Source organism: Fulmarus glacialis, unplaced genomic scaffold, assembly GCF_000690835.1.
Source record: "Fulmarus glacialis isolate BGI_N327 unplaced genomic scaffold, ASM69083v1 scaffold7305, whole genome shotgun sequence".
Classification (NCBI taxonomy): Eukaryota; Metazoa; Chordata; class Aves; order Procellariiformes; family Procellariidae; genus Fulmarus; species Fulmarus glacialis.
In genome coordinates this window covers 9910-21803 of record NW_009214879.1, presented here as the reverse complement: position 1 = coordinate 21803, position 11894 = coordinate 9910, and the positions used below count along the sequence as shown (strand labels likewise).

Below are 11894 nucleotides of genomic sequence, written 5' to 3'. Positions count from 1 at the left end.
GAAGGCTTCTGAACTCCACAGTTTTGGATAAAGCAACAACTTAGCTTTAGAATCTGCACTAAGTATGCTTAATTATGTAAAAATTAAAGGTCTAGCTTTGAGCCAAGGTTTTTTTTTCCCCAAATGATTGCTAAAATATCAGTATAGACATACTTAGGTTCCAAACAGTGAATGACTTCGCATGGAATGTAGACGTGCTCAAGTGCTTTATGCAACCAGGTCCTTTAGCGATAACATTTTTTGGAATATCAGGGAATCATGGAATGCTAAAGACCTAGCAGCTCCTGTTCAGGACAATGACAACCGCATATGCATGATATGTTTGAGTACGAATCTAGTAACTGAAGTGCTGAAAAATTAAGGTTAAGCTTAAGGCGAAAAGATTTTTTTTCCTCTCAAAGATTATCTTTGCAGCAGTCAGTTCACTACTTCTGTGTTAAAGTGAATGTATATATCAATTCAGGTATTAAAATGTCTATCAAAGATCACCATCCTATTGCCTTGCAAATGCCTAAACAATGGAGGAGAAAATAAGTGAATAATTAAAAACTATTGAAATTCACACTTCCAGCAATGGCTCCCTGAAGACTTGGGAAAAATGAATTAAAAAATTCACAAAACAAGTTTACAGCTAATAATGCTGTAGCAATTTCGAAAAGAAATAAAAAAATATTCTAAATAGGAATGGGTTAATTTAAATAGACCTCCATGCTCTGAAAGTTTAAGCTAGCAGGGTACCTACATAAACATTTTTCCTTCTTATTGATAAAAATCCTAGCGAAGGAAAAAAAAAAAAGCTTATCCCTTACTTTTTTTGGCTCATACCAAATATTTTCCAACTACCTGTGCAAAAATTATGCGCAAAGACATGATTAACAATTTCAAACTCATTATATATTTCTTGGCAATGGACGGAGAAATGTTCTTTTAAAAAGCCCTTTATCATGAGGATTGTGGCACAATATCATATATCTCTTGCTGTTTTCAAATAAGTTAAAATCATTGTTGACACACCTATGAACTTTTCAGCCAGAATACATATTAATACTTAAAGGCATTACTGAACAAAAGTAATGACTTTATTTTTTTTAAAAAAAGAAATGTCCCTCGAAATAGCTAGTTCTCTATAAAATATGTAGAACTGTTAAATAAAGTCTGTACATCACAATAGAAAATAAAAATACTGCAATCTTTTGCCTGACCATTTACATTATGTGAACTACAGAATTAGAACAAAAAAAATAACATGTTAGAAGATTGTAATTGTTCACAAATCACATTAGTTCTGCATTACATTGTTTTCTATCAGTTGTATTTTCAAGGGAAATTTGAAGACATATCAAAACAATCTCCATGTACATATTTTAAGACAACAAATAATCTGGCATAAATCAATCTGAAGTTTTAACATTTTTTCATCAATTTTAATATTATTCCTAACTTTTTTCTTCAAATCTCGACTATGGCATATGTGTGTGTGTGCGCATGTATCTAATTGTACACATGTACCTAGGACTAGGTGGTTTGTTCTTTTTTTCCCCACTAAAGCACAAAACACACCGTATAAATAACTTCCCTTTTTAAAGTTATCTAGAACAAGATTTACAGTACAAAGTTATAGGCACTTAAATTATCAAATAAGTTCAATGGTTCCAATACTGTGTGTTCATTCTTCTGATGATTCATGCATTTGAAGCTTCAACTTGAGTTATGGTACTATTTTCTAACTTCAAAGTAGAAGTGCCAAAGGAGTTACAAATCAGTAATTCTGCCTTACAGTAACCTCATGGAGGAGTTCTGGTTTTTTAACCAACTTGCCTGGATCAGTGAAGAAAAGGAGGGAACTACAGTTGCCTGTGCATGCCAAATAGTTGGCACAGTAGGACCAAATTTTGCAATTATGTTAACTTTATCTTCACGAGTTATCTTTCAATGCCATTGCTCCCAAATGTGCCTAACAGAACTTGAAACACCCACTGATTTACCTCGTCTCAGATCTTGAATTTTGTAACTGTCCGCTAAGTGGCCCACAGACGTGGCCTCCTGCATTTTCACCAGGGCAACCCAGCTCAGTATCTTCTGCATGTTGTGAATCTTATCTTCAACAGTTCACATATTCAGTTCTCCTGGTCTTTACTGTATTCTCTAATCTTCTGAGTGCCTAGCCTGCGCTTCCTGCCTTCTCTCTTTTCTGTCTGTAAATTAGACTTGTTCTCAGGCACTTCAAGACTTATCTTCTGCCTAGTTTTGTCAAATGATGAAAAAGCATGCTCCTACAGCTGACTGATTCCTTCCTGTATGGAAAAAAGTTCTGAGCATGACAGACACCTACCAGTAAGTCCCAATAAAGTAGAAAGGCAAAACACATTATCAATGGTCTTTCTGTTAAGATGTAAAGTATTCTACAGCAAAAATGCTGGTTGCGTGTGGCATTGTGGAAAATATGCCAAATTTCATAGTCATCCAATTATGGAGCCCACTAGACTGTGAGTGAGATGATCAAAGCAGTCTATACCTCCAAGAGAGATTGTTTCAAGCTCTCTACAAACTCAGGTAGGCATTTCTTATTTTATTAATGGTTCACATTTTTGCAGTTCTCCTTGTGACCAAGACAAGAATAGAAATAAAATTAAAACTGAAATTCTGGAAGATAACTTAATGGCAAGTAAATTCTGTAGCAAATCTCTGATTGTGGAGCCACAAAATGCACGGAGCCCTGACCATAAAACTTTGTTCATTTAAATGGTTTATCTATTCCAAATAACAGCAAAATAATCTTGGCACACACATAAAGGCATAAGGAACTGTTAAACTGAGTAGTATCACAAACAGATTCATAACCTACAGGCTGTTTCACAAAAACTTGGTATGGATTGACTAGGTTTTATCAGGTAGAAGGCAAAAAAAGCTTATATTCTCCATCTCTGTTGAATCCATATAGCTTGTTAGGCTTTCACAGAAAGCACTGTAATCTGAACATTCAATTCAGTACCCAGAGTTTTACTGGAGACTCACTAAGTATGACTGAAGTCTCAATGCAGCTCAAACAAAAACAAAACGTGTATTTTATCAAGGCTGTCCATATACGTAGCATGTAGTGTATAGAGGCTCTCAGTATCACAGTCTATGAAGTACTGAAAGATTTGATTAGCAGCCTGTAGAAGTGTGCTGAGAAAATATACTGAATCTCAGTTATTTCCTCATTCCACATAGGTCTCACCCATGTTTGAGTGAAAAGATCTAGGAGTCCAGCTTTGCTCTCCAATGTCAATTTACTATGTCAAATCTTTACATCTTGTGATTCCACCATCTTGGCAAGTGTCTTCTTGATCCTCAAGGCAGTGAGCCTTGAGGCAGGATTATGAGCCCAGCATTCAGACATTAATTTCAATATTGCTCTTAAACACTGTAAAATAAAAACCAAAGGAACAGTATTGTAACAACTGACAGACCTGAGAGGTGTATAATTTTGGTTCACTGTCAAGCCCAAATTACAGAACTCTTTAAGTCCAAATGTGCAACTTCTACATTTTCTGCAAAATTGCTGATAGAGAACTATTATAAACAGATCAACTAACAAAACCCCAAAAAACAACCACCAACCAACCCTTCTTTTTCCTCCCCTTCATTGCCTAGTATTACAGTAGCTGGAACTAACTGAAGTGTTTCTTTAGTTTCACAAAGATGCATTACCAGAACTTATCATTACAACTCAAGAATAGCGGTACAAAAATGGTAGCAACAAGCAGAAAAATTTCCATATATATGGCAGAAAAACTGTAGAGAACTTTTTCACTGAAAATGAAGATGTGGCAAAAGTTCTTTCAGCAGTCAAAAAATAATATGGAAAAAACTGGGAATTCCTAAAAGAAATCAAGGATTTGGGGAAGAAAGGATACGGCATATCTAGCTTGCTATGTGAAATAGTTACATCTTGTTTACTGTGTTCAAGCTGTGGCCCTTTAAAAACACACTTAAATTTAGTATTTAATATTTAGTATTTTAGTTACATCATGGCTTGCCCTGGAATGTACCAGTAAAAAAGACAAAAAAAAAAAAGAAAAAAAAGAAAAAAAAGAAAAAAAAGAAAAAAGAGGAAATCTACAAACACAAGAAATCACTTCATATCCCATGAAATACCTTATGCGACAACCCATATGCTATATCCATTAAGACTAATAAAACCAATTAAAAACTCATTTAAGTTTTAGCTCCAATCAAAACTCTGAAAAATATTCCACTATTTAAAAAGATGATCTCAGTTAGAGCAGTATTCATACACTTGGATGCTGCTTAAGGGTACCTTCCCCTTAGATCACTGAAAAGATATATAAAAAATACGGTATTTTGAGTTGCTTTCAAACATACCTTTCTCCTGTTGTTGCTGTGAGGTTTTCAAAATATCAGAATGTCTGAATGTAGTCCTTATTTTACAATGTTTTAGTATTTATTAAACTAAAACACCATTCCATATTAATGAACAAACTGAACTAATTTTTCCTTTCAGCATACTCACTTCATCACTATTCCATCTATTCGATACTACTGGGCGTAGGCGTTTGACACACACCACTTCTCTCATGTCCTCATAGGATGGATCATTTGGCACCATATCATAATATGGCAACTGATACTCTTCAACAATACCTGGAGATAATCATGATAGATCAAGAACCATTAAAAGAAATAAAACAAATCTCTATATCTACTGTGAGATTTCCTTAGCCAGGAGCAAAAGTTAACTCAATTTTGTGCCAAGGCAAACCCACCACACTGTTATAATGTGATAAAAATCCAAAAATTTCACTATAACAATCAGACATTTACCAGAAAAACTCCAATATTATGAATATTAAGTTTAATAGCTACAATAATTCCTTGTAGTTCCTTTGACTTTGATACTCAATGTAGAATTTGACATCTTGTAATCCACGATATGCTACAAAGAAACAGGGGGAAAGCATAAGATGGAAGAGAATACAAGTAAAGATCTATAAGGTCATAAAAGAGGAGTGAAAGAAAAGGAAGGAAGAGTCACAAAAATATGCGTAAGGAGAAAACTGAATGACACCAGAAATGCAAGAAAGTGTAACAGAATAACATCTTATCAATTACATTTTAAAAGTGTTATTAATAGCACAGGGGTGAAATACATCTGCGTCCCACTATTTCTCCTAAACGAGGCACTCTGCTTTTTAGGCAAGGAAAAAAAACCCGCAATGCTTAATTGTAACAATCAAAAACGTTTAGTTCAGTGATTTTCAAGCTGTACTTTGGACAGACTGTTACTACTGCTTTTAAAGAATGCAAGCCTGTTGATATAGCAGGCTTGTTATATTATTTCCTGGAGAAGTACTGTTAAAGTGAGACAAGGGCCTGGTAGTTTTTGTACAGAATATTTAAAAGTTTACCTCCTGTGACACAGCGCCGAGCCATTTCCCAAATGATCAGCCCAAAACTGTAGATGTCAGCCATGATGTACGGTTGGAAATGGTTTTTATTCAGGCTTTCATCTAGGACCTCGGGAGCCATGTAACGTTTTGTTCCCACTCTAGTATTCAAGGGAACATCAACTTCGTTTGTGTCACTATATGAAAATATTAGGAAGTTAGTGAATTGTGGACTATTACAAGACATGGTATGAAATCCTGTATGATGCAATCACTACACTGCAAAGGTCCCATTTACAAATTAAATTCTTTACTTCCCTCTCAATACTACACTTACAATACATTGTACCTCCCTGAAAAAGATTATCTAGAAAAATGATAGTGAGTATGGAAGTTGACAGTTTATTGCTTCTTTTGCAAGACACTGAAAACACACATGAAAAAACTGAATTAAAAACCACTATAAAGATGAGTATATTTGGTAACAACTCAGAAAATTATTTGCAAAGGCTTATGCTTTCTTCCAGGCTCTATTGTAGCAAAAAACAATTCTCTGGTTTCATTGAACTTTAAAAAAAAAAAAAAGAAAAAGTATTCAATAATACTATTATAGCATTACTTTTTCAATTAAGTTTCAACTCCCTTTACACTGTTCAAATTTTCTATAAGATAATTTCTAATGAAACTAGATGATAGCAATTACTATGAAAGGCCAGTTTTGAATAACAAATGAATTAGTCTCCTCTTCCTTTCCTCTACAAAACTACTTTTATTTTCCACAAGAAGAGTCTTTTCATTGTTCTCTTAACAACCTATTTTCATCTTGATGCTTACCAGCACTCAAAGGAAGAACAGCATTTCACTCTCAAAACTGAAAAAAACTGAAAGCATGCAACCAAATGACTCCAACTTCCTTTTAAATTGGACATCTAGCACATTACAAAAAGAAAAACTATACAAAAGTTTTCCCATTACAGAGGCTTTGTTCATCTACCTGTTAAACTTGACTGCAAGACCCAAGTCAGCAATGCAGCAGGTTCCATTTTTCTTTATCAAGATGTTTTTACTCTTCAGGTCTCTGTGTGCAATAGCAGGCTTGCCTTGTGTCCCATAAATTTCTGTGTGTAGATGGCACAGACCACATGCAGCAGAATACGCCAGTTTGAGGAGAGCCCTGTTGTCTAGTGTAGTGCATTTCAGAAAATCATACAATGATCCATTTTCATGATAATCTGTAATCAAGTAAAGTTGTGTCCAGGAGCCAGTGCCTTTAATATCTGCAGCTATGAAACCTATCAAATATAGAAACAAAGTTACAATTTATTTGTACATACATTTTTTATGCAACAGATTTAGTAAGAATTCCTAAAGCTATATTGTCTTGGACTGTATCAAAAGCTACCTGTTCCCCTTATGAAAACTAAAAAAGTAAAAGCTCAGACTTCAGCTATACATGAGGTTACCATTCCAGTCTTCCAGCAAAGAGATTGCAGACACGTGTCCAACCAAGAGCAGCAAGATTCTACCCTTTTAATAACATTTTATAAGCATACATTAAGGGACACCCATCTGGTTATTCCATACAAGCCATCATATACCCCTCAAGCCACCCACTAAGAACTCCTCCTTCACCCTCACACAAGCCCTCTAGTAGCCAAACAATGCACTGCTTCCTTACCAAGGATGTTTTCATGACGCATTAAAACAGTTTGGTAAATCTCTGTTTCTCGGAACCAACTGGCTTCTTCTGTGGTGAAAAACACTTTCACCGCAACTTTTTCACCCCTCCATTTGCCCATCCACACTTCACCATATCGTCCTTTTCCAACTTGCCTCACCATCTGAATTTGTTTGGCAATAGTGCGCTGAACCTAGGGCGAAAAAAAATTTAAAAAGAAGAAAAAAGGAGGCGAAGGCGCAGGACGGAAACCCAGCAATTAACCAAAAGCACCTGGACAAGTTGCTTCTCAAAGCTTGGATTGCTCTGAATTTTGATCCCATTGTAAAATTTGTTCTATATTATTTTCCACTACTCCCATTTCAAACTCATTATTGCTGCCTCCAAGGAAGAATTGTATAACAAACCCAAAAAAATTAAATCAGCTCAGCTTCTTATTTAATTCAGATGCATTCTATTGCACTCTATTTATTTCTATTTTGTAAATAATTACAGTCATCTGTCTCACTGGCAAATTTTTATGCAAGTATTATATAGGATGGTGAATCAAAAATTATGAACAACTATCAGCCAATAAAAAGCAAATCTATTTTATCGAAAGTGGACACTAAGAAAAAACATATCTTTGAGTTCGCTCAATTTGATAACTATTATCTATTCATTGCATTTTTATCTTAAGGTCTGTAGGCTCTAATTTTTCTTAAAATTTTGCTGATGCCAACAGATTTCCTAACATATAATTTAATTTTGCACTTCATTTTAGTTAATTATGTGAAGATGGGCTTTCGTACATGTTTAGTTTGTACTGTATGTTTCACAGTAACTACATATTAAATAATTAACACACTGTATGGATAAACTGCTTTGTTCTAGACATTAGGTACAACCCAAATTTTGTATTTGATGGAGAGAAGTTCAGTGAAGAAAAATCTTAGTTTATGATTTACCAACAACGGTAGTCCTGATCCACTCCCAGAACTCTGTGACTGGTCAATAAGGTCTTTTAATGACTCCCCAGCTGGAATAAATGCTTCATCTTGTTCCAGGTCACGATTATAACAGTGCCTCTTTGCCATCGACTTACAGTAATGCCTGCAAAAATAACACAAGAAGTTAAGCTGAACTCCAAAACACTCTTCAAAATATGTAGTAAATTGAGCTAGGAAAAAAGCTATCTAAATGTACAAGTTTTCTTAAAAGAAAAAAAAGTAATCAGATTTTACTGTACCATTTTTTCAGAAATGTAATTCACACAGTTTTTTAATATTAAGAAGTTGTTGTAATGCATGTAGAGGCACGTCAGTTTATTATGAGTCAGGTGGAAAACCAGCATTTTTAATACTCAGCTCACAGGCAGTGTTACTAGTATAACACCGCTGGTTTTGGTTTAAACTAACAGACTGAACCTTGAACCATGGCAGATGAGGCTGACACATGCATATTTCTGCTGAAACTGCTAAAACAACGATCATTTCCTGCATAGGGCTGGAGCTGACAGAAGCAGGCATAGTCTCTTAAACTGCACCTGCGTGAATTGCCACAGCTCAGCTGGTCAATTATTTAGTTTTGAAACACAGCAGAAAAAGGAAAAATTATAAAATACATCCTTGTTGCTTCAGGTTTGCAAAAGCACTTTACAAAAGTAAATCTCAGAAGTAGATGCAATTTAATTATCAAAAGTGACTAAAGATCAAAAAACATAAAAAGCATTAAGATATTCCTGTTTACAGGATGCTATAGCATCAAAGTTATAGGTAGCTTAGGAAACTAGACACTTTGTAGGCAGAGGAAAGGATCAAATTCACTTAAGTTCTATGCTGTGAACATTTCATTTTACCTAGCAATGCCAACTGCTATCCACAGAACTGTGAAATTAACCATTTCACTTCCAATCTATTTTTGTCAGAAATACATACAATTAACTAAATACATTTACAAAATAACTGCTCTGTTCACACTCATTTGGGAAATTAAAAATGTTGCCAATAAAGAAGGCACTTTCCTTACTTGTAACAAAAGCAGCTAAATAAGATGATCATGACAATTATGCAGACTGCCATAGAAATCAACACTGCCATCCAACGAATGCTGCCATCAAAAAGTCCATCTATTAAAAAAAAAAAAGGCAAGTTTCCAAAGTCTATTAATTAAATACCTATTGTAAACAGTTTATTTAGGTATGATATTTTCATATACACTTATATGAATGTGCACAAACTGAAACACAGGAGGTTTTGTCTGAACATCAGGAAATACTTAGTTACTGTGAGGGTGATCAAGCACTGGCACAGGTTGGCCAAGGAGGCTGTGGAGTCTCCCTCCTTGGAGATATTCAAAAGCCACCTGGACATGGTCCTGTGTAACAGGCTCTAGGTCGTCCTGCTTGAGTAGGGGGGGTTGGACCAGATGATCTCCAGAGGTCCTGTCCAACCTCAACCAGTCTGTGATTCTGTGACAGTATATAGAGCCACTTGCAAAATGTCAGAAAGGAGCAAGATAGCTGATGCATATAATGTATCAGTTCATACGAAATTAGACAAAATTTATAGTGTTTTAGTATCAAAGTAAGTATTTACACCAGAAAAGCAGAGATAATTTCATTTGGATGAAAACAAAAAAAAAAAGCATTTAACTTGAAGTTTTGGAGTTGTTGGTTTTGATTGACTCGTGTTAGTTTGTTCTTAGAAATAGAAATGAAGGATTTACAGCAGTAAGATTCCGAGAAGGTATTAAGCAACAGTTAAACCAGTATGACTTGTCTAGCAAAGACTAAGTAAGCGCATGAAAATACAAACTATTTACACTGGGAACAACAGAAAGAAGAGAATGAATTTACAGCAGATAACAGTTAACAATCGTCAGAATACTTTTTTTAAGATACATTCATCATGGCAAAAGCACAGCAGAGAATAAGAAAACCATTTTAAAAAGACAAGAGAACAGGCTGTGGAAACAGAACAAAAACAGATCAAAAGATCACATGCAGATCAAGCAATATAAGCAAACTGAGTAAGAGAATAAAGATACCATGAGTGACCGATGGAGGAAAAGATTAACTTGGAAGTGGCAGAAAAGGAAAACTGGAAATAGAGTATGAAGTGTAGTACAGAGCTTCATATCAAAATTACTTTGTAAGGAAAAAACAGATCTGTGCAATACTGTAATTACATTTTGTCCTTATTTTTATCTGTTGATCAGGAAGAACAAAATCCACATAGCATTTATTAGTAGCAGTGTGAACATCTGGGATCTGTTTACCTGTACTATCAAGTGGTGGTAATGTTGGTTGTAAATCCTGATTGCAGAAATCAGTCCGACAGCACTCAATTGTTCGACGTAACTGTGCTTTAGGTGAGTCCTGTTGAAGGAGAATTGAATAAATGTTCAGATTTTGAAGTGATCAGCTAGGACGGGGACAGGTGATGCTACTGATACAACACAGCACAGACACAAGTTTAAGCTATTTTATTTAAAAAAACAGTTCACCATTTAATGTATGAGACAACTTCACAGTGGCAGACAGGCATCATCTAATCACTTTGGGTACATACGTTCTATGTTCACGTTTTTTTATTTTTCATGGAACTTTTTTACTTGGTGCACAGAAATAGATGGTTCCTACTTAAGTTCCTATTTCACACATTGCAAAATTTTTAAGCTTGGTCAAAAGCAGTTAATGGTATGTTAAATAAATACTGCTCTTAAGACAAAAAAACCCCAAATCCTTTAGATGTTTTTCTCTTGCACTCATCACAGCAGCACTGTTTGCTTCAAAAACATCTTCAGAACACCATATAAAAGATGAAGGGGAAGGAAGATTGATCTGAAGGTAAGACACTAATATAAATACAAGAACAATTTCAGGTGGTCATCATGACACCTCAGGTCTGATTTGCAGTAACCCTAAACATTCACAGCTGTAACTGAAGTCAACATTGCTTCCAAAAAGCAGTGCTACTGACAGCTACGTTATATAGAAAATCAAGTCCTAGAGATTTAAAACCGAGTATCCAAAACAGGAATAGCATTTGGGGGGCTGGGGCGTGTGTGTGGGGGGTGTGGTGCGAAGCAACCCAGCTGGTGATTACCTCTGAAAGCTTTGTTTAATGTAAGCTATGTGACAAAAGAAAAAGCAAAATCCAGTCTGCCAAGGTACCATTCATTTGCCCAGATAGTGCTATATCCCTGTCTTCTAAACAAATCCTTGCTTTATTAACTGTGTTTTCAGTTCCAACTTTTGTAACAGATGAAGTTTTAAAGGCAGCAGTCTGCTTAATTATACCTCTTTAAATCAAAAGCAGGTTATATTCAGGCAATTAATGACACATAACTCTTCTAAAAAGGAAAAAAGAAGTTTAGGTCAGACAGGAAAATATACACATTTTATAAACTGTGTGTACATGTTCATGAAACTTTGAGGGAGCTCTTGTGTAATCTGTGAAGACAACTCCTTATGATTATGCTGTTTTGTCAAATGAACTGAAGAAAACAAGAAATTCCAAATTAAAACAATCAAGAAATTCTGCATTAAAACATAAACTACTCAGATCAATTAGGTTGACTATAAAGTTGTCTCTTCAACTGAGGAAACAGCTGACAGAAGTAAAAGGTTGATGTCCTCTGTTCATTTTGTCAGTGGCTGACAGATACTTGCAAAGAACTCCAACAAGCTAGGATTCTATTCCAATCTTTGCTCAAACACCGTTAAGTGTCCTTTCTGTCACTACTCACCCACGATTGTTCAGTCCTGTTCTCCTCAGTGGTAAACGGCAACATGCAAAATTCTGTGATTGCAGTTGTAAACTACAGAGATTTAAACTGCTTAT

General features: G+C 35.2%; 1 protein-coding gene across 1 annotated transcript in view; it reads right to left on the bottom strand.

Moving 5' to 3' along the window:
* Nucleotides 1–3006: 3006 nt before the first annotated feature.
* BMPR1A (bone morphogenetic protein receptor, type IA) overlaps nucleotides 3007–11894 on the bottom strand; it is a gene marked incomplete at its 5' end in the record, with an annotated part of 11871 nt that continues 2983 nt past the window's right edge. The window contains 8 exons of the mRNA XM_009578732.1: nucleotides 3007–3406; nucleotides 4517–4647; nucleotides 5412–5587; nucleotides 6385–6682; nucleotides 7069–7261; nucleotides 8016–8160; nucleotides 9076–9175; nucleotides 10327–10426. Of these exons, the coding sequence (XP_009577027.1) occupies nucleotides 3281–3406; nucleotides 4517–4647; nucleotides 5412–5587; nucleotides 6385–6682; nucleotides 7069–7261; nucleotides 8016–8160; nucleotides 9076–9175; nucleotides 10327–10426 (1269 nt within the window). The remainder of the gene's footprint in view (nucleotides 3407–4516; nucleotides 4648–5411; nucleotides 5588–6384; nucleotides 6683–7068; nucleotides 7262–8015; nucleotides 8161–9075; nucleotides 9176–10326; nucleotides 10427–11894) is intronic.